The 23,771-nt window shown below is 35.4% G+C and overlaps 1 protein-coding gene across 10 annotated transcripts in view; it reads right to left on the minus strand.

Moving 5' to 3' along the window:
- Positions 1–23,771, minus strand: part of MTA3 (metastasis associated 1 family member 3) — a 135,989-nt gene that overhangs the window by 91,161 nt on the left and 21,057 nt on the right. For all 10 annotated transcript variants that reach the window (XR_010384205.1, XR_010384206.1, XM_064494539.1 and 7 more), the window contains exon 4: positions 1,093–1,219. Coding sequence is in view for 8 of the 10 variants with exons in the window: in XM_064494539.1 (XP_064350609.1) it covers positions 1,093–1,219 (127 nt within the window). In the remaining 2 variants the exon portion in view is untranslated. The remainder of the gene's footprint in view (positions 1–1,092; positions 1,220–23,771) is intronic.

A 23,771-nucleotide genomic window follows, 5' to 3' on the forward strand; every position in this document is an offset into this window, starting at 1 on the left:
TCTGTGTCTACTTCTGAACCAAATCAGAGCTTTAGGAAGTCTCCAAACCGGTCTGAGCCCAAAATAGAGAGACTTATATCAACATTCAAAGCTAAAGAGGAGGGGCCCATTTGTTGAAATACACAGTTAATATTTTCAATTAAAAAAAAGGTTAATGTGTTTTGGCAGTATGTTTTGTTTCCGTATATAAAGTGTTTTTAAGACAATTATGACTACTGAAGAACTGAATAAAAGCAGGAAAGATTGTGAACAAAAGTTGAAGGAACTTCTTTAACGGGAGGGGACAAAACACTGCATCCCCCACATCCATGACCCTGGACACACGCTGCTCCCTGCACATACCCTTGCTCGCCTGTTCCCTTTACCTGAAACACGCCCCACAGTCTCTCGAAGGTTGAGTAAATGCCAACCTCTTCTGAAGTTTTCCTGACACCAAGTAAATGCCTGTCTTTTGAGTTCAAATATTTTGTCACACCTTCAAATAAGATGCACCTATTACAGACAGCACCGAGAAAGAGCTCACCTGGATCTATACTTAAATCTTACTACCACCAGATCATAAAAGACCATCCCATTCTCCTAAAACTACAAACCAGGAACTGGATTTCACTTCTACATCCCACCAATGCACAGAGCAGATGCAAGCTGAGTAATGAAAAATATTAAGTTTTCATCCCAGAGGTCCCCCCAAAAAATAAATAAGTAAAAAGTCTTATATCCTATAAGGTCAAGAGACATCTGCCTGGGAACCCGATCTTGGGATCTAGTTCTTGGATTTTAATAACTATAAAACTTTTTAGGAATCTGAAGAGGACCAACATTTCCTAAAATGGAAGTATATTAGAAAAGTCTCTATTAAAACAAAGCTAACATGGTTACTTTACTACAGAACATTTGCAGGGCTTTAAAATGTTAATACACACTATGGATTTCCAAGATAAAATTACATAATAAAGCCTTTAGTGAACTAATTTGAGCAAGATTGTCAGGAGAGTTTGGAAAATGCTTCAAAAAGGTTGTTTTAGTTTTCTTTTCCCCCCAATTGTCACAATGTTACTGAGTACTTCAAATCAACTTCTAAAAAGTTCTTACCTGATATGTGTTGCAGGCAGAGATTCATACTGGCGTGACAAAAAGAGTTCCCTATGTTTCAACTGATGTTTCTGTTTATCAGTCAAGTCAGCCTCAATTGTTGTTTCAGATTCTTCCTCAATTTCTTCTACAAAAATAAAATTCAAAAAATTCATTACTACAAAGCACACTATCCATTTGGTTATTAAGACAGATCAAATCAGCCTTTATTCACTATTTTCTTCAAACTAATTGATTTTAAATTTATATATTTAACTTGCTACTCGAATTACAACCATAAAATTAAGTTACCAGACCTCAGAGGAAGAGGAAGAACTCCAATTTTAAAATGGCAGATGGAACATATGCATATATTTCCTCTTCCCCCATGAAACCACACCAAAATAGCAACTAAAATGTATTAACATTTCAATGACAATGAAAAATGAAGCAACAATGGAAGAAAGATTTATTTTTTTAAGTTTTAGATTAAAAAAAGTTTTAGAAGATGGAAAGCAGACATAAAAAAAAGGTACACACTTAGTGAGGAGAAGGAAGTGACAATCTATGTGCATACAGAGAGGGATGCCATGGGGCAGGCAGGCACAGGGGGTGCACTGACTTAGCCCTTGAAGATGCCAAGTACCCTGGAAAGAAGAGTGGGGTGAGAGCTAAAAAAGAGAAGGAAAGGGCTGAAAGTCTATCTACAACACAATCACTGAATCCCTGAATACTCCATTTAGAAAATATAATCAGAAAACAAGAAATAGGTTAACACATTTCAAAATTAATAACACAAATAAAAAAGTAATAGGAGGATAAGATAATATTACCAAAATCTCCCAAGAATAATAATAAAAAAAGGGATAACTTGAAAACCTAAAGACTGAAAACAGAACAATGAATGAGGTCCAACAACCCACTAATAGAAGTCTCAGAAAGAAAAAATAGAGAAAACAGATTCTTTTACTTCTTTTTGGGGGGGAAAGGAATGAGGGAGGACCTATCAAAGAAATGATTCAAGAAAATTTCCCCTTACTGAAGAAGATGAGTGTCCAGATTGAATTCCCAACATACTTAATTTTTTTGTTTAAGTAGTAACATGGGAAGATCCCAAACATTCACAGGAAGGAAGTATCGGCACGAGCAAAGAAACCAGAATTAGAGTGGAATCACAGAATAGCAACACTATATGCTAAGATGGCAGAGCAATGCCACCCAAGATAAAAAGTGATAGTCAACCTAGAACTGCATATTAAGCTATCACATCTGAAAATAGAGTAAGGACAACCTTCTATTCATTCAATCAAGATTTACAGTCCACCCTTGAACAATGTGAGTTTGAACTGCACAAGTCCACTTACATGTGAATTTTTTTCAATATTGTATTTACAGTACACTGGAAAAATTTTTGGAGATTTGCAACAATTTGAAAAAGGTCAGATAAAACACATAGATCAGAAATACGGAAAAAATTAAGAAAAAGGTATGTCATGAATTCATAAAATAAATGTAGGTAATAGTCTATCCTTACAGAGGCATAGAGTGATTTTTATATAAACACTGTGTTAGTTTTCTAACTGCCCTATAACTTTCAAAGAGTTTACATTACCATACATTATATTGTGCCTCACTCTCCCTCCCTCTCATAATTGGAAAAACTGCTTTATCAGCCTGCTGGGTGTTTTTTTTAACGTAAAAATGTTTCCAATAGTGTACTATTTATATGACTGTAATACTATTTATATGCTATAAAAATTTTTAAATGATTTATTAATTATCATATAGGCTAAGCTATTGTGAAACAATGGTATTTTTATACTAGGCTACCATAAAGAATCATATTGCTACCTCTCCATCATTAATGCATGGATCATTATACCTGTAAATAAATAAGAATTTTTCACATGTTTTTTTCATTTTTGATGACTAGTGTTAGTAATATAGATAACACCTACAGTGTTTTGTATTGTATAAGACAATACTGACATAGGTACTGCCAGACAATTCATAATCAGACAACATAAACTTATGTATCAATAAATACAGCATTGTACTATAAATGTATTTTCTCTTCCTTATGATTTTCTTAATATTTTCTTTTCTCTAGTTATTTTAAGAATACAGTACATAATCCACATAACATACAAAATATGTGTTAATCAACTGTTTATGTTAAGATTTCTGGTCAACAGTAGGCTACTAGTTAAGCTTGGCTGGGGGAAGTCAAGTTATACACAGAATTTCAGCTGTGCAGGGAATCAGCACCCTAACCTCTGCAGTGTTGAAGAGTCAATTGTATTAATAGGCACCAGAGCAGGCGCTATCAAGGCGCTGGAGATGATCAGTGAGCAAAAAAGTTACTACTAAGAAGAAAATTCAAAGTGTTTGCCTTTAGGAAGCAGAGTTGGAAGAAACGGACAGGAAAGAGAGAAAGTTTTACCTGAGATTTTTTTTTAATCCTGCATTTAATACTCTTTTTAAAGGAAAAAAAAACAAAAAACCGCAGATGTCATTTACAGATATAATTCCAAATAATTTATAAAATTTTTAAAAATATAAAACCTGTAGAGGCTCACAGATCCTCTGCAGCCTTACCTGGACCAGAGCAGGTAGCTATGGGAATAGCAGGAGCACTGAGAACTCAGTCCGGGAGTAGGCAGCTGGCTTTTCACACAGGAAGTAAAGCGCCAGGTTAGGCCTCAGAGGCCGTAACTTTTGAACACTGACTGGCAACACACACACGGCACGTTTCTGTTCCTCACTATTCTTTAAATTTTCTTACATATGGACCCAGGACCACAAAAGAAGTTTTATCATACAGAAGCCCCTCGCTGTAGTTCCTCTGGATCGTGTGAGGGCAATGAATGGGCTAGGTGTCAGGTCTTCTCTACTTTCAAACTTTTAAAACTCTGAATTGAAAATGAACCTGTAAAACTTTGAAACTGATTTAGAAAAAGATACACCAAGCTCAAAAACAGAATAATGTGATTTAAGATTCTCTGAATGTTCTTTATAATGAACTACTCAAAGGGAAGCACAGAAACTACCAGAGCCATTTACTTGCAAGTCTAATAACATTTTACCAGTGGAGACCAATGACGTTATTGCTGCACTGGCACTATTAAAACCAGCAAATACCACATACAAAATTATACTCTTTACCTAATTAGGATTTGATAAATTGCTGTTCCGTAAAACGCAGCTAACTGAATTCTAATGTGTACCCTATAGGGCTAAAGCAGCAACAAGCTCTACAAATAATGGTAATAGCAGCCAATCTTGACTAAAATCTCTAAGTTTAACCTAACCAAACACAGAAATCACCATAAGAGCATCTGAAACTTTTTTTTTCAAATTTACAAGTTAAATTTCATTTATATACTTGTATACACTTATACTGGCTTCTGAATAGGAATGACTCCCATGCCATTAACATCCTAAACACATTAAATAACCATAATGACAAAAACTGGCATTTAGAAAATAAAAAAATTTAAAAGACTAAATATAGCTATTATCATCAAAAATCATGTCCATGGTAATATATTTATATTATAATGTTTTAAACCATTTTACAAAGCTTGATGAAACATTAAATTTGCCACCTTCTAAAAGTTTTTAAAGTAGAAGTCCCACACAAACATCACAATGATATAAAGACTGATACCAAATTATTTACTGCACTTTCTTTACAGGTGGCAGAGCTTCAGAAAACAGTTTATTAGCAGTAAGGCATGGGGGGCATGGATGGGAGCAAGAATACAGAAGGAAACTATACTGAGGGAATGTATGAAGATCTAAATAAATGGAAAAACTATGTTCACAGATCGGAAGATTTAATATTGTTAAGATGGCAATACTCCTTATCTACAGATTCAGTACAACCTCTACCAAAATTCCAATTACCTTTTTTGTAAAACTTGGCAAACTAATCCTAAAATTTGTATGGACATGTAAGCTACCTAGAATAGCCCAAATAATTTTGAAAAAGAAAAAATTTAAGAGGACTCATACTTCCAGATTTCAAAGCTTACTTCAAAGCTTACTTCAAAGCTACAACAACCAAGACTACATGGTATTGGAATAAGGATAGGCACAAATTAAATACAATATAACTGAGAGTCCAGAAATAAGCCCATAAATTTCTAGTTAAATGATTTTGGAAAAGTGTGCCAAGACAACTCACTGGGGAAATGAATAGTCTTTTCTAAAAATGGTGCTAAATAAATCTTCATGATCTTAGGATAGGCAAGTTTCTTCACTATGGCACCCAAAATAAATCATAAGCAACCAAAGAAAAAACAGATAAACTGGAATTAACATTAAAATGTTTGTCCTTAAAAGGATACTCTCAAGAAAGAAGACAACCCATAGAACTGGAAAAAATATTTGCAAATCATGTCTCTCATAAGGATCTAGTATCCAGGATATATAAAGAACTCTTATAATTCAACAATAAAAAGAAAACCCAATTAAATAATGGGCAATGGATTTGAATAGACATTTCTCCAGAAGATGCACAAAGAGCCAGTAATGCTTGACATCATTAGTCACTAGGGAAATGCAAATCAAAACTACAATGAGATTATTTCCTATAGACTAGGATGACTATAATCAAAAAGATAGTAAGTAAAAATGTGGAGAAATTGTAATCTTCGTACATTATTGATGGGAATATCAAATGGTGCAGCTGCATTGTAAAACAGCCCAACAGTTCCTCAAATTGCTAAAAAGAGTTACCATATAACCATGTGATTACATTCCTAGGTCAAGAGAACTGGAAATATGTCAACATGAAAACCTGAACATGAATGTTTATAGTAGCATTACTCATAGCTGCCAAAAAATGGAAACAACCCAAATGTCTGATAAATGGATAAACAAAGGTATATCCATACAACGGGGTATTTATCATTCAGCCATAAAGAGGAAGTAAATGCTGATCATGCCACAACATGGATGAACCTTGAGACATTATACTAAATGAAACATTACAAAAGTGAAAAACACAAAACGCCACATATTATATGATTCCATTTATCTGAAAAATCCAGAATAGGCAAATCCAGAGAGACAGAAGTAGACCAGTGGCTGCCAGAGGATAAGTGGACAGGGAAATAGACAGGAGTGACTGCTAATAGATGCAGGGTTTCTTCTTAGAGTGATAAAAATGTCCTGGAATTAAATGATAGTTACAGTTGCATAAATTTGTGAATATACTAAAAGCCACTAAATTATATACCTTTTAAAGTGGTAGATTACATATGGTATGTAAATTATATCAAAAAGAGAACAAGTAGGGGGGACGGTATAGCTCAGTGGTTAGAGTGCATGCCTAGCATGCACAAGGTCCTGGGTTCAATTCTCAGCACCTCTGCTTAAAAAAAAAGAGTAATAAATAAACCTAAATTACCTCCCCCCATAAAAAAAAAAAAAAGAGAACAAGTTAAACCTGAGGGGGGTTGCAAATTAAGTGCAAAAGGTCAAAAGAAGAATGGATAAATTACACTATAGTCATGTAATGGAATTCTATTCTGAACCTAAAAATAATGAATCCACATACTAACATGGATAAATCTCAGAAACTTGATACTGGGCAAGAAAGCAATCTGTAGAAGGATACATATGTAAAATACCATTTTTTAAAATGCAAAAACAATGCTCTAGATAAATACATACATATGTAGCTCAAGTATAAATCCAAGAATGGAAAAAGACACACTGAAGTTGACACAGCAATTCCCCTATGGGGAAACCAGGAAGGCAGTGGGGTTGGGAAGTGTACACTGCACTACAAGAATCTGAAGCAAATACGTATGTCATAATAAGGGAAGACAAAGTTGGCTGGCAGGTTCATAATTAACAAATTAGTCTCTCTTTTCTGCTTCCTAAAAATACTTCAAAATAAAAAGTGAATAGGACTCAAGAGAAGGAAAACACTTCTTTGTTCTGTAACTAAACTCTACTCCATGTTAAATTGTTTTTTCTTAATGTGATAACCACCATAGGTGTTAATCATTTCTTTACCTCTATCTTCCTTCTCCCCATCTCTTTGTATCCTCTTGCCAAAATATAAATTTCAACTGGCATTTTGTATAACATTAATTTCTGAAATATACACAGATATACATAATTATAAATATAGAAATAAATTTTGGGTTTGAAGATTTAAAAAGGAGGGGAACAAAGAAGAAAAGTGGCCCATCTTGGGAAACCAAAAACCGGAAAGAACTAGGAGATGAATGCTTCTATATAGAAATGTATGAGATAAACAGTGAGAATACGGGAGTGGAAGAAATGTTAACGGAAGTGAGATCACATGTAAAGTTGAAAGGAGTCTGAGACTTTGGTGTCTGATCCATGAGACTTTCGCCAACCTCAAGTGGAGGAGTCACCTCTTCTTTGCTACAAAGCAGCAGCCGCAAAAGCTGAAGGTACTTGTCATAGTATGCTGCACACTACAATCATCTGATTCACAGAGTCCCTTAAGAACAAAGGCAGGTGTTTTATCTTTGTATCAGTGTTGTTTTCCTCATGAAGTAAGAGAAGATGGAACCTCAAGAAATGTTCACAATAGACCAGGTAAGAACTATCAGTAACACTCAAGTCACCTGCTGCAAGGGCAGACTCATAAAGTTACAACATAAACCACTACACAGAGTAACCATCAAAAGGTTACTGTTTGAGGGCTCTACCTGTCACATCTCATTCCGAAGCTTTCCACTACTCGCCTTTCCAGATCTAACACAGAGTGGATCTAACACTAAGCTTCAGAGTCACACCTAAATTCAAAACTTAGTTCCACCCGTTTCCCAGTTGTGTGACATTAGACAAATTATTTACTGTCTGTAATCCTCAGTTTCGTCATCTGTAAAATGTGGACATAATGTCTCCTTTATAAGGTTATTGTGAGGATTAAGAAAATGCACATAATGTGATTAGCACAGTGCCTAACAATGCTAAATTTTAAAAAGCTGCTATTACTATTTTTCAAATGAATTTCAAATGAATTTTCTTTGACGTTTGGAAAATGATTCCTATCTCCTAAAACAATGGTTCCTAATTAATAAAGCAAATTATATTAAAATTAAAACAAATTTAAATTTTGTTTTCACTTTTTGTAAACAACCAAAAACAGATCGATCTCCAGATCTCACCCCTAGAAATTCTGATTTTCAAACTCTGGGGTAGAGCCACACCAGCTGAGCCTCAGTTAAGAATCACTAGGATAAAATACTAATTTTAACACATTTTTCTGGCAGAACACTGATTCCAGCGGTTCTCAAGGTGTATAGTCACCAGACCCCTTTATGCTCTTAAATCCTATCAGGAATTCAAAGAAGTTTTGTTTACATGGGTTCTATCTATCAATATTGTGTTAGAAATTAAAATGAAGAAACTTCTAAGACACAGGAAATCACAAGCACACATTGTATTATTATCATGAGTGATGATGCTATCACGTGTCACACAGCCTGGAAAAACTGCTACACACTCATGAGAGAACCAGAAAAACAATTAGATGACAGCGTAGTATTATCATCAAAATTGTTTTCACCACAGACACCATGAAAGATATTCAGGAACAACTAACATGCAAAAGAAATATTAACTCAAAGTCTAATCTGAAAAGAAAAACAAGAACTGACTGAAGCAAGGGTTCATTACTGGCTTTAAGAAAACTGTCACAGAAATTTTATCTTCACATTGTGAGATACAATGACTCATAAGTTGTTCTACAGCAAGTTAGGATCCCATCAGAAATTTAAGCTATTTCTGCTTTACATTTATTTATTCAAAGAACAGTGCATCTGGCAAAGGCTGCCCAATCTTATATAAATATATTCAAAGTCCATCTGGAATTTTATGCAGCCTTAACATGCCACCATGCATTTTTACATTTGCTATCAATTTTAAAACTTAAGAAACAAAATAAAAGGATTTAGGCATAACCAAATTTTCCAGCACAAGACCACCATCCTCTCTGGTTCATTATGGACACAGCAGCCAGTATCTTCCTACAACACAACTCATTTCTCCCTTGCCTTGGGAGAAAAAAGAAAAGCCTCATGGTTTATAAATCTAACGATCTACTCTGCTGTATGTCTCACCTACTTCCCCCTACAACCACACCCCACTTCCCAGGGGAAAAAAAGAAAAGAAAATTTATTGACATGCCTACCAATGTGTTCTGGGAATATCCGTGAAGATATAAAGATTACAGATGATCTAGATTATAGATAATTCAGATAAGAACATATACTTCAAAGTGTGGTAAGTATTATAAGATTATATACAGTGCTCCAAAAATACAACAGAGGAAACTAATGCAGCCTGAGGGGCCAGCTGAGCCTTCTCTGAAGAAACACAGTTTAAGCTGAGACCTGAGGATAAAAGGGGGTGGAGTGAGTGGCCCCTGTTTTCTTGCCTATAGAACACAACCACTGGGAAGGCTGGCCCAGGTCCTTATCTGTACTTGGGCTTGGCTTGAACCTTGTGAATCTCCTGCTTTTACCTGCACATCCTGCTGACTACATCACCTGAGAGCCTCCTCTGGATGGACTGAAGGTGACGAACTGTCCTGGTTTTAAAACTGGAAGTCCTACGTTCAGAGAACCCCTCAGTCCCAGCAAACCAGGATGGCTGGCCGCCCTAGCCCTCACATTACTTAATCTAAGTACCATGCTTTGGCCTAATAAAGAAAAATTGTGGCCCCATAATGGCTAAACTTTAAAAGACTGAAAATGCCAAGTCTCATCAGGGCTCACATACATTGACAGCAGAAGTGAAAAGTGGCTCAACCACTGTGGAAATCTGTTTGGCGATATCTACTAGAGTGTCTAGTAGACAGAGTATACCGCCCCATGAATCAACAATTCCACTCAGTATTTACTCAAGAGGAAGGAGAGCTTAAGGTACACCAAAAGGACGTTCACAGCAGCTTGATTCACAGGAGCCAAAACTGGAAGCCACTCGAATGTCCACCCATGGGAGAACAGGCACTGCTGGGCCAGAAAGAAGAGTAAGTGACAGAAGCAGTAACAAAGACGGATCCCACAGACATCGTGCTGAGTGAAAAACATCAGGCAAGAATACTGCAGGTATGCCACTGAGTGAAGTCACAGACCAGGCAAAACCAACAGGGAGTGGCAGACATCAGAGAAGTGGTTACCCGGAGGGGAAGATGGTGGCAATGACCAAGAAGGGGCACAAAGGAACCCAATGAGGTATTAGAAAGTCTGTCCATCTTGATCTGAGTGGTGTAATAGAAACGCATACATCTGTGAAAACTGATTGACCTGTACACTTTACCTGTTACACTGTATTTCACATCTTGATTTTAAAATACTTTTAAACAGAACTAGGATTTCTCCTTCCAGACCAATGAAGTAACAGGGACCACATCTACCCTCCTGCCTGAAATAACCAGAATTTACACATTTTGGTTTTTACAAATTTACTCCAAAACATCAAAAACTAATAAATAATTTTAAAAGCAGACAAAATACATGAAACATGAGGCCACTGGCACATCAGGCAATGAAGACTAGAGATCCCTGAGAGACAGGAAACAGAGGGTGAGCCCCAGCACTGGCCCTCCTGATTGCCTTGACAGAACTTCTAGGCAACAATGAAGGAGGGGAAACTGGCAAGTCTGGCAGACTCCTGGAATGAGGAGACAAAGGTGAGAGACCAGGCAGACCAAAGAAACTAGAATCCAGAAGACAGAGTACAAGACGAGAGAAAACCTGGAGATTGCAGATGGTGGTCCTGGAGCACAGCACCCATCAATGAACACAGGAGAGGAAACTGCCATAAACCAGGGGAAGAGTGAGAGGGGACACTGCCCAGTGCTCAAATGGGGCCACGAACAGTGCTTGTTCCCAAATGACCACACTGGAAAAACTCATAATTCACACTATTGGGTAGAGTACACAAAAAGGTCTTGCCTAAGTAACAGGGAACAATTAAGCCCTAGTCTGCGCACTTATTGTTCGGTATCCACTTAACACATACACAACCAAAAGGACCAAACTGTTTCCCAATGACTTGAGTGTATCCCAGAACAAGGCTCAACAGATTTATAGTAATACAAGAATATCCAGGACTCAAAAAAGTAAAATTTACCACTGCTACACACCTATTAGAAGGCCTAAAATTAAAAAGACTGACCATACAAAGCGCTGGCAATGATGTGAAGAAACCAGAACTCTCCTCCACACTGCAGACGGAATGTACAGTGGTACAATCACTTTGGCAAATAGTTTGCAGTTTCCTAAAAAGCTAAAAATATCCATCACATGATAAAGCCACTTCACTTCAAACCAAGAGAAAATGTATGTCTGTCCAAAGACTTGCACACATTCACAGCAACATTATTTGTCATACCCAAAAACAGTATTGAGTCTTCTAATTCCCGAACACATCGATCAACGGTTTGTTCTTTTTGTTGACCTGTATTCCATTCTATGGATGTACCACAGTTTGTTTGTTTACTACATTGTTGATAAGACATTTCTCAGTATTGTTAAAATGTCAATTCTCCTCCCAAATTGATCAATGGATTTAACACAACCCCAATCAAAACCCCAGCAGAGTTCTGCTGAAATTGATGAGCTGATTCTAAAATTTATACAGAAATGCAAAGGATCTAGAATAGCCAAAACAATTCTTAAAAACAGAAATCAAAGTTGGAGGGCTAACATTACTTGATTTCAAGAAGTATTAGAAGCACAGGGAACAATATTCAATATCTGGTAGTAACATGGTGAAAAAGAATATGGAAACAAGATGTATGTATGTTCCTATATAACTGAAGCACTGTGCTGCACACCAAAAATTGATGCAACATTATAAACTGACTATACTTCAATAAAAAATATATTTAAAAAGTATTAGAAAGCTATAATAATCATCCCAAGTGTATTAATGGTGGAAAGACCAACAAGTGGATCAAAGGAACAGATCAGAAAGGCCAGAAATGGGGCCATGCATACATGACCAACAAATCTGACAAAGGCGCAAAAGCAATGCAATGGAGAAAGGATAGCCTTTTTCAACAAATGGTGCTGGGGCAATTAAATATGCATCCAAACCCCTGCTCCCAAAAGAAATTGAATATGGATAGCTTGCACAAAAATTAAATAAAAATGGATCAAACTTAAATCTAAAACTATAAAACTTCTACAAGAAAATATAGGAGAAGACTAAATTACAGCAAAGTACAAAAGCAAAACTGATTCATACTTTCTGGAAGGCTCTTTAGAAACACTTATTAAAAACCTTAAAACCTGCACATGCCCTCTAATCCAATCATTCCACCAAAATAGACAGATAAATTCATGACATTCAGAAAGTATCTGCTAGGATAGTCATGGAAGCATTTTTTTCAACTCCTTTTCCCCTGTAAACTACTAAATAGTCTAAAAGAATTCTCTAATGTACATGCTATTTAAAGTTGTCAATTATGTGATATATGAATTATCAATATAAGAATCATGAGTCGTCTCATACTATAAGATATAATCTTTTTCAAAGCTTTAAGCAGTCTGGAAACCAAGTTCAGAACATTGATAGTCTACTATCGACAAAATAGAAACAAGAATCAATCAAAGGGTACAGGATGACAATTACGTTTCTGCAGAATCTTTCCTCCTGAGAGGCCTTTCACTAACGAGCTTCATAATTGCTAAAAATTTCATATAATCCTATCATCCTCTCCTATCCTATTTATAGTCATTTATTTTCCCCCTCCCCCTATAGTCATTTATATGAAAAGATATACAATCCTAAGCAAGCTTTTAAAAAAGTCTTTTCAAACAGGGAAGAATATGGAAAACATTTCTCCAACTGTATTGAGTACTGAATAATTTGAAAACAACATCAACAAAAGAAGAAATGGATTTGCTGCTTAAACTATGAAAACCCAACAAAGGAGTCAACCATAGTACACCTCAAAGGCAAAAAGAATTATTAACATGTAAAAGATTTTATTTCCTGTTCTTTTATCTCAGGAGAGGTCTTTCCAACACCTTCAATAATTTTTCTACCAGGTTGAAATTAATTTCTCTCAGGAATTACAGTTTCACCCACATGAGTTACTGATACTCTAAAATGTAAAGCAAGTTTGACTAACCAGCTATTTTTACAACCTTGCCACTAAGACTCACAAATCCCAACAATGTGAAAATATTCTTGCAGCTTTAAAGACTAATGGAAGTATTGTACACTAGGTGGTGGAGGGAGGACAAAACACAAGAAAAAGTAGGAGATTATAGGGAGAAAAAACTGTGTTAAGAAGGATGAATTTACAAAAATCATTATTTATGGAAAGAAGCTGGATAGAACCAAGATACTGTATCAGATGGTATCTGAAGCTACACTTTATTTCAACATCTATAAATACTGGCCAACAGAAATGCTCAATGTAGCTGTGAAGAAAATTAATTACTCCAGTAAACTATGGGGCAGGAAAAACCATGCTCATGAAGTGCCATGATTGGAAAGTAACCCTTTAACCCAGATAAAAACTATTCTTATCTGGCATTCAGGTAGGATGCAATTTCTACTCTATCCTTTACTGAAGGGAATTAAAAAGAAAAAAACAAAACAAAACTCAAGAGTTGATCTGATGTGCTGTATAAAATGCAGGATACAGAAATTAAAAGTAAAAGTAAATTGTAAACCAAGCCTTTTATTTCTCTTCAAAATCGTATACCCATCTAGCCCTAAAAATTCAAGGTCTTCCACGAGTGAAAATAGAGTACATCATCCTTTGGAAGTTTCAAAAATTAATGACATAAATTAATGCTAATTCCAGTGTGGATTCAAAAAAAAAAAAAAGCTGATTAGAGTAAGCATGTAAAGTAATGACATTTTATCATTCTATTTCTATGTTAGAATATGAAAGCTCAAGAAGTAACATTCCTATTCAACCAAAGTAGTGTAAATCCAGGGATGATTTTATTCTCTATTCATTTACAAATTAAAGAATAAAAGGAGATAGGGCAGGAGAAAGTCCTTTCACTAAAAATGACTCCAATATGCATTTTTAGAATTTAAGTACTTCTGCCCTTACCTCCCTCCACAAAGACACAAACTAAAAACACAAGTTTATACCTAAAAGACTACAATAACGTTATGCCCAAGGGTATTTACAAAGGCTTTTTTAAAGGGTGCAGCACAGAGCTCTGGAACAATCATTCTGAGCATCAGTTTAGAAGATTTTCAGTATAGTGGGGAAGCTATATGGAAAAAAGAGGGTACAAGGAGGGCTTCTGAATGACCACCTCTTTCACTTAAATAGAAGCATCCTCGTTAGGAAATGTGTAACACACACTGCTCTGTGCTAATCTCTACTAGTAACTGCAGTACAAATGAATTAAAATATCTGTTCCACTGCTGGTGATGATGGAGGGTGGTGGTGATGGTGGTGATGGTGGTGGTGGTGGGTCACGATTATGGAGGAATTAAAACATACTCCAGGAAAGATACATGGCGAGGATTCACTGTCTCAGATGGGGGAAGAAGCACAAGGCAGTACCAACAACTAGTCTCGTGGGTTGCACTTCCCAAAAATATCACATCCTGCTGCGCTTCACGGTGTACTCCCCTGCTCCCACCGAGCTTTTCTTTGTCTTACACTTTTTCTGATATAATGGGACCTATGTACTATGGCCTTGAAAAGGGGAACAAAAGTATGAAAAGGGAAAAAGCCTTCAGCCCAACAGCTCTCTACAAGAACTGATGGAAGAGGTACAAACATATTCAAAGCAGCACATTTTTTAATTTGCAACTTATCACTAAAGGTTGGACTGATATTGAAAAGGCTCCTACACTAGAAAGGCAGAGGAGGCTTTTGAGACATTCATCACCAAATATTTAAATGTCCACTATGTGGAGTCAATGGCAACAAAGGAATAGAAGACCAGGGTACCACCCTCAAAAAGCTCATATTCTAATTTGACTTAATGTTGCTATGACTTTTAGTAAGTTGCTGATTTCTCTTTGGGCCACTGTAAAAATAGAGCTAATAATAACATAAATTAACAAATTCTGGTTGTAATGATTAAAAGAACAAAATGAATATGTGCCTAGTGTAGCACCTAAAACACAGAGTTCAGAGTTTTCCTTCCTTCTTCAAGATAAAGTATTGGTGGCTTACAGATGTAAAATCTCTTTTGATACAAGTTATTATCAACTTACTAAAATGCAAAGCCTATGAACAAAAGGCCAGATGAAACAGCACTGATTTACAACCAACAGAGCAAAAATATCTGAATTAAGCTTAAAGACTGCACAAAATCAAACAAAATATTGGCATAATCTTTAAAAATGTATAAAAATGTACATTTATTAATGCTTCCAGGATTTGTAAGTCTGTTTTTAAAAATGACAATTTGTATCTGTTCTCTAACACAGAGGCAATTTTGACACAAGTTTTGATCTTTTCTCCACCTGTGTCCTCAAGAACTGAAGACCACCACACCACTGGCTACTAAGAAAAATGGAAATGAACAAATAAGGCCATCTTCAGTGCCTTAAAATTTTATTACTTTTATTCTATGTGTGCAATAAACATATAGAATAAAAGGAGCCCCTTCTCACATCTTGCACCAAGAAAATGAAGATAATGAGAAAAAGGGATAGAGAACACCCGGGCCCCAGGCCTGGAGTCTGTGTAATGATGCAGATGCCAGCTTCACCTTCAGAGAAGGAGTAAGGCTCCTGAAAGCCTTACAGGTGAAGGTGATAAATGGGCCATGGCAGGAGCCATCAAAGATGCCTCAAACGTCAGCTCAGCGACAGAACTGGCCAGACCCAAGAGGATTTTCTCCTCATAAGGATTCTCTCCATCTCTCTACACGAAGAACCTCCCCTCTACACTGCCCTGTTCTTACCCCAAATTGTCATGAAACAGTTCTCTTTCCTCTTTTATAAATGCGTAGGCAATTGGGGTACTTTTACTTTTGAATGATCACTCCCTAAAAGCACTGGGTGTCACTTTATAAGTCCCCCTGACAGGGGGTGGGCGTCCCTCCTGGGCATGTCACCTCTACCACAGCACTTACTCTCCTACAGTAAACCAGCCTGTGTCTGTAACCCACAGGGCAAAGGCTTTCCGACAGCAGGGACAGTGTCTGGTCACTACAAACATTCCCAGCACTCAGAATAGACACCTGCTCATCCTGAGATGTACAGTGAATTATTTATTTAATAAATAAAGAACAAGATATTGGAAGGAACACGGTCCATTGAAAATAACTGGACTTAGAGTTTCCAGTTTTTGTTCTAGGATGTCATCCACTTGATGTATAATTCTGAATGGAATATATGAAACACAGCAATAATAATCCTTATTCACCACTATCATCCATCTTAATACCACTGTTGCCAATATTCAGATATTCTCAACCTCCTTCCTTCCCTTTGGAGAAATCAGAAAGCTTATAATTATCTCCCAGCTTCCCACACCCCTTATCCTCCAAGTTATAAGCATGGGAACTGGTGTGAGATGTACTGGGAGGCTATGAGGCAGGGGTATTGTCCTGAGACTCTTGGCCATCAGCAAACGAAGTTGAAAAGGTGAGGCTTTTATGCAGCAATTTCCATTCTCCAAGTTCCTAGGTGCCAAGACAGGGGCAGGCATCAGCAAGCTTCTTCATATGACTTCGGTAACCTTGGACTTAGGCTTCAGGTGACCATTTTCCAACTTCCTGGCTGTGAAGGGCAATGGAAAAAGCATGCTGCTTGCTAGCTTAGCTCCAGAGAAGGCTTTAGAGGGACTAGGTTCCCATGTGGGTCACTTCTCTGTAGTGTTCTGCGAGTCTGCCAGGGGCCCAGCCTAGGATCTGTTCCTCCCAACTTTCCACTATTTTGTAAGCACTAAATTCCCAGTAACAGATCAAATCTGGACTGGCTTCTGTTTCTTTCACTGACTCTGATTCAAAAAGCTACCATTTTCTGTACATCCCATGATTTGCCAGACATTTTATTCATTTAATTCCTACAAAACTCTCAAGACATGGAGGGTAACAGTAGGTAGAAAGTATTAGCAAGCTCCTTGTAAATTAAAGATGAAGACACTAAGGCTCAACAAGGTTAATTAATCTGCCCAAAGTCTAAATGGTAGACCCATATTAATAATGACCAGGAAGACTCCAAAACTTGTTTTGCCACAATGCCATACTGGACAAACATAAAATGGGCTATAGTCATATTTATCTTCTCCAAAATAAATTTTTAAAAGATAAAACAAAACACAGAAAAACAGCAATCAGAGGACAGAATATTAGTCCAGCTAGGTAGCCTTGGGTCAAGAACTCAGCTATAATATACAGAGGGTCTAAACAGGTTATGTCTAAGGTACTTCCACATCTAAAATTCTATAGCTTGAAATGCTACATGAAAACACATTTTGAGCTATTCTAAATAAAGGCAATATATAAAGGAAAAAGCACTAGTAGAAACAGAGGTAGCAGTAGAAAGCTGCAGAATTAAAAATGTATACTATACTTCAATGGAAAGTTTTTTTAAAGATAACCTGTGGAAAATTTTACATTAGCCACTCAGCCAACAATAATGATATTCATTAAACTCGTCATATGAAAATAGAAAACATGAGTCTATATCCTTCCAACCCACAATTTAAGTCAAGCTAACACAAGGTTTTTAAAGAAGCTTAAGAATAGCTAATTACTGGAATGCCTCATTTAATAATCAATAAGCAATGTGACATCAATTTTAAAATAATTATATAGTACTTGCTTTGTTTAAAAAGATAATAGTAACCATTAACATTCAAAGTAACAGATCAATAAGAAAATGTGTATCATAAAACATAGTTAACTAGTCAAATAAAAAAACCTCTATAATATTTACAGTTGATGATAATCTGATTAATGAGACACAAACTTGCCATAACTGATAATTATAAAATGTCATTCACAAAAATAAAACATTACAAAGTAGCAAGAGAAAAATGTTCTTACGAATGAGTATTTATTACTTTTAATGCAGTGACAGAAAATAGATCTTTGTGCCAACTCCAATCAGCTGGTAGTAGCTGCCTGGAAAAGACTGAGAAGGTTCTCCAGGGGCAGAGTTAGGGTTCAAGGTCTCAGATTAGCCACATCTGGACTTGGATTCAAAAAAGAAGAGTGTCAGGCTGAGGTCTACGCATCTACATACTTGGCAGACTACGAATCAACAGAACTACGGGCTATGTCCTCATAATGTCAAACTTCACAAGAAAGTACAACAGACATCTAGAAATCCTTATCCCTTCTAATAAAATTTGTGGTCAAAGCACAAAAACTGGAAACAAGAAAAAGTTCTTTACACACAACAGTAACTTTCTGTTGTTTTATTTTCTCTTCTCTCTTTAGTATTCTTTTTGGAAGTATTACAATTTCAACAACTGGGCTGAATGACTCAGAGAAGATACAGTTGTTGATCAGATAAGTGAACTGGAGTATTACATCAAAGAATTTTTCCAGTAAACCACACAAAAGGCCTAATAAAAGAAAAGAATGAGATCAATTAACAGAAGTCACAAACCTTTGTTACTAGGAATTCTATAGAGAACAGAGACAAGAAATAGAAATCTTAGAAGAAAACATCCCTGAACTAAAATAAGTTACAGGTCTTCCCTCACTTGAACATACATAAATTGGTTGGCTGAAATAAGTCCAACATGTAGACATACTCTGGCAAGATTTCAGAATGCCAATTCTAAAAGAAAAAGCTTCCAGAGGAAAAAACATGTTACCTACAAAAGAGAAAGAACAATACTGACATCAGACTTCTTATCAATAACACTAGATTCCAGAAGACAATGGAGCAATTACTTTAATGTTCTGAGAGGATATTATTTTGAACCTAGAATTCTATAAAGAGCCAAACTAACACTAAGTGTGATGGTAAGATAAAGACATTTGAAGGCATGCAAAGATTTAGAAAGCTCATCACCCATCAACACCTTGTGAAAAAAATTTAGATGAAGGCAAAGCAAAATATAAATGTAATTCAAAAATAAAGATAACTTGGGTACAAAACCCCTCCAGCATTTATTAAAGACTTTTCCATTAAAATTAATTTAGCAAAAGTTACTCAATATAAAAAAAAACCATTCTGTCGATCTTACAGAGAAAAATGCACAACTCAGAAGTTGAGAATTATGTTTTTATTCGGTTGATTTTCTGAGGACTTCAAGTCTAGGAGACAGCCTCTCAGATAGCTCTAAGGTAAGGGAGGAGCCAGAATATAAGGATTTTTTGCAACAAAAACCAATTAGCACATAGAAAAGCAAACTTGTGGTTGCCAGGGGAGAAAGCTGGTGGGAGGGAATAAACTGGGAGTTCGAGATTTGCAGATACTACTATATATAAAATAAACAAGTTTCTACTGTATAGCACAGGGAACTATATTCAGTTATCTTGTAGTAACTTATGGTGAAAAAGATAATGAAAACAAATATATGCATGTATATGTATGTCAGAAGCATTGTGCTGTGCAACAGAAATTGACACAACACTGTAAACCATATTTTAATTGAAAAAAGAAAAAATTTTTTTTAAAAAGACCAGGTTCTTGGAACATCAAAAGATTACTATTAGTTAAAGAAAAACAGATATCTCAAGTTAATGAATTTAGCACTTTTTTATGCATGGGAAGATGCAAGATTCTGGACTTACTGAAATCATTCCTTTGACATGCACCTTAGCTATCTAGTGCTGGTATCAGAATTGGGGTATTTTGGCCAGTGTTAGCATGTTATTAATTTAGAAATATTTGAGACCATAGGTCAATAAATAAATAGACATATGAACAATTTTCACTTAAAGACTTCACTTTTTCCAACCCCTGAATGGTGATTAAAAAATACACCACTCCTAGTAGGGGAGGGATAAATTAGGAATTTGGGGTTAACTTATACATAGTACTATATATAAAGCAGATAAACAACAAGGACCTACTGTACAGGGAACTATATTCAATACCTTGTAATAACCCATAATGGAAGAGAATCTGAAAAAGACTATATATGATATGTATAACTGAATCAACTTTGCTGTACACCTGAAACACAACACTGTAAATCAACTATACTTCAATTAAAAAAAAATACATCACACCTCAGAAAACAATCCCAAGAAAACAAACAAACAAAAAAACAAAGAGAATCTGTAAGAACTACTGAAGGCCTAAGTCCATCACAGCAAGGCTCTAGCATTATCCAGGAATCTATCTTAGAATTCAGGAGATGGTTGCCTAGGGGATGCTCAATACTCATTTATTAAACTTCAAAAAAATAGACTTCTTGAAAGAAAGGGTGATTTGGCTGCCAGGTTTGTCAAGAAGTACTGGCCTTGCCATTAAGGTTTTATTGGTACTCATTTTCCATTGAATAAATAAAATCCACAGCTCCAATAATCTGATGAAAATATATTTCAATACAACTCGTATTATACTTTGTACATCAATTTACAGGTCGTATATATTTGAATATATAAGTACATACATAGTACAAGATCCAAACATTTTATCAGACATAAATTAAAATGCAAAGGTGTACTTCAATGAACATTATGTCACCTTTCCCAAACCCTTCTGAGTATATTGATTTAAAGGTCCCTATGATGGTTAGTTTTGTGTATCAAATTGGCTAGGCTATAGTTCCTAGTTATTCAAATTATAATCCAGGTGTTGCTGTGAAAGAACTCTGTAGATGTGATTAACATCAGCTGACTTTTCCAAGACAAAAGGCCATTTAACCAAGACATAAGGCCATTTATAAAGTTATCTTTTCCTTCAGCCTTCTCTTTGGCAGTATGATTTATGCAATGCTGTTAATGAGCTGAGTGCATCTCTTTATTTTGCCAAACATGCTAAGAATAAACAGGTGCTTGGAACACCTCAAAACAATGATTATCAAACCAGGGGTGTGTGTGTGTGTTGTGTGTTGCCACGCAATAAATTAGGCATATATTCTTAGAAAGTTTAAAAAAAAATCAGCTGATTTAAGTAAAGGAGACTATCCTCAACGATCTGGGTGGGTCTCATCCAATCAATTGAAAGGCCTCAGGAGCAAAACTGAGATTTCCCTAAGAAAGAAGAAATTCCCCCTGGCCAGCCCCACAATTATTTAAGCCAATTATTCACCATAAAACTCTATTTATACAAACCAGCTGGAGATTATGTATGCATATAGGAGATTACATGTATGCATGATTTTTTGGGCGTGGGGAGGTAAACAAAGTTTATTTTGGGAAGAGCAACTCACTGAGAGAGAAAACTGTTTTAAAATGTACAAATATGTACTTTCTTTGTCTCTAAGAACACTTCAGACCTTTATCTTTTTAAACTTACACAGTTAACAAAAGAATAAAGCCAACCACAAAATAAGAATCAACAGAATGCAGCAATCCAATCATAAAGGATAGTCAAATGTGCTTACACATATTCAAAAAATCAATCATCTAAGTTATAAACAATAAGTAGTTCATTTGTGTCCTTTTTTAGATTCTACACATAAGCAGTATCATGTGGCATTTTTCTCTCTCTCTGGCTTACTTCACTTAGAATCTCCAGGTCCATCCATGTTGCTACAAATGGCATTATTTTATTCTTTTTTATGGCTGAGTAGTATTCCATTGTATACATATACCACATCTTCTTTATCTAATCATCTGTTGATGGACAGTGTGTGTGCATGGTTCTACATACATACATATACATAATCTTCAACCAGTTGTTTATCTGGTAGAACCCTAAGTGATACAATTTATATAGGGGAAAGAGCACGAAGCATACGTAAAAGCAACTGTTAGGTCTTGGCAAAACTTTTTAAACTGTTCTTCTCAGAAAATGACTCTTATTAACTGGTTTAACAACCTCTTCTAAATCTGGTGGTTTCAAAATTCTCTGCTTTCAGCAAGACTGAAAGAGGACATAATTGAACTGTCAGCTGCAAAATCATTAAAAATCACCTCTGATGAAAAACTGCTATATAATTTTTTACATACTACTCAGAATAATAAAGAAAGAGACACTCTGAGGACTGGGTTTGTTGCTGCTCTGTTCAGTGCTCACCCTTAGAGCTTAAGAAGAGTGTCCACAACATAGCAGAAGCTCAAAACATATTTGACGAACGAATAAATGAGCAAGGCTTCACCATTCTCATCTACATAGATGAAAAAATTCTGTCAGAACCTACATCTATAACTACAAAAATCAGGAACAAATCAGTACCTACACCTTGTCTCATCCTAGCAATGAGTTATATTAATGCAAGGATTTGTTAACTAAAGCCCCACCCATCTCATTAAGAGATGATTGCCAATAAAAACGTATTTTTATGTTTAGCAATTATCAAAATTTTTATAATATTTATACTTTAATTATAATAAATTCTAAAGAAATTAAGACCCTGAACCTTATGAACAAGAAATACAAAATGTTCTTAAATTTTAATTTACATACAATTTTTGTAGCAGAGAATGGTAAAATTTTCAAGCATAAAATACATTAGGCTAAAATTCTGTTTAGAAAGTAAAATGGAAATGAGCTCAAGGAGAAAAAAAGCTCACGTAAAATTTCAAACTTATAGAAGAGCCTGTTCAGGCTTTTTTTTTTTTAACCTGTGATAGTGGGCAAATTGTCACAGTATTTCTTTTACACTAGAATATTTTAAAATGTTTATAGCAATTACTTTTCAATGTCAGTATTGGCAACAAAAACTAGATATTATACCTTTGCAACTATTTTTTTTTAAATTTGTATATATTTAAAATTTTTTATTACAACTTTTGATGTCAATTTTCAAATGTATGAGAGTAAAATTTTTTAAATTAAGGAAAAATCTGGAGTAAAAAATATGAAAACCACTATATTATTATTTCTGGGAAAAAAAGGTTGGGGAAAATACGTGTATACAAACATGAATGATTTCCTTCCACGTACACTGACTTTCTCTGGAAAAGATACCAGAAACTAGTAACAATCAAGACCTGATATGGGGAGTTTTTGCACTGAATATATTTTTTGTACCTTTTGACTGACTCATATTCAAATATTACCTTTCAGAAAACAAAAACTTTAACAATTAACTAAAATAAAAATGTAAAAGACCACAAATAGGATGAATACCTTCCTGACAAATAGAAAATTTCACAAAATCAACCAAAGGAAGGAGAAAAAACATGCACACAAACATAAGGGAATTAAAACATAATTAAATATGAAAGAATTAAATATTCTACTGAAGTTAAAGACTCCCCGAATAGATTTCAAAAGAAAAAAAATGCAAGCAAAACCCCAGCTATATGCAGTTTGAAGAGACATAACACTAAAATACCTAAAAGATTAAAAATTAAAAGATAAAAAAAGTACAAAGTAGACAAATGCTAACAAAAATGGGAATGGCATATCAGAAAAACCAGAATTCAAAGTGAAAATCATTAGAGAAAGATATTTCCTACTATTTTAAAAAAGAATCCAACTAAAGAACAACCTTTATGCACCTGATAGCTTCAAGATCAAAAACTGTTAGAAATGTAAGGAGAAATGGACTGATAAACTTAGCGGAAGTAATCAACCGATTAATAATCAACAGATCAGACAAACTAAGCCTATTCATGTAAATAAATATCAAGTTTAAAAAAGATGTATTTACAGAGATTTGAGTTGGGGTCTGA

Source organism: Camelus dromedarius, chromosome 15, assembly GCF_036321535.1.
Source record: "Camelus dromedarius isolate mCamDro1 chromosome 15, mCamDro1.pat, whole genome shotgun sequence".
NCBI lineage: Eukaryota > Metazoa > Chordata > Mammalia > Artiodactyla > Camelidae > Camelus > Camelus dromedarius.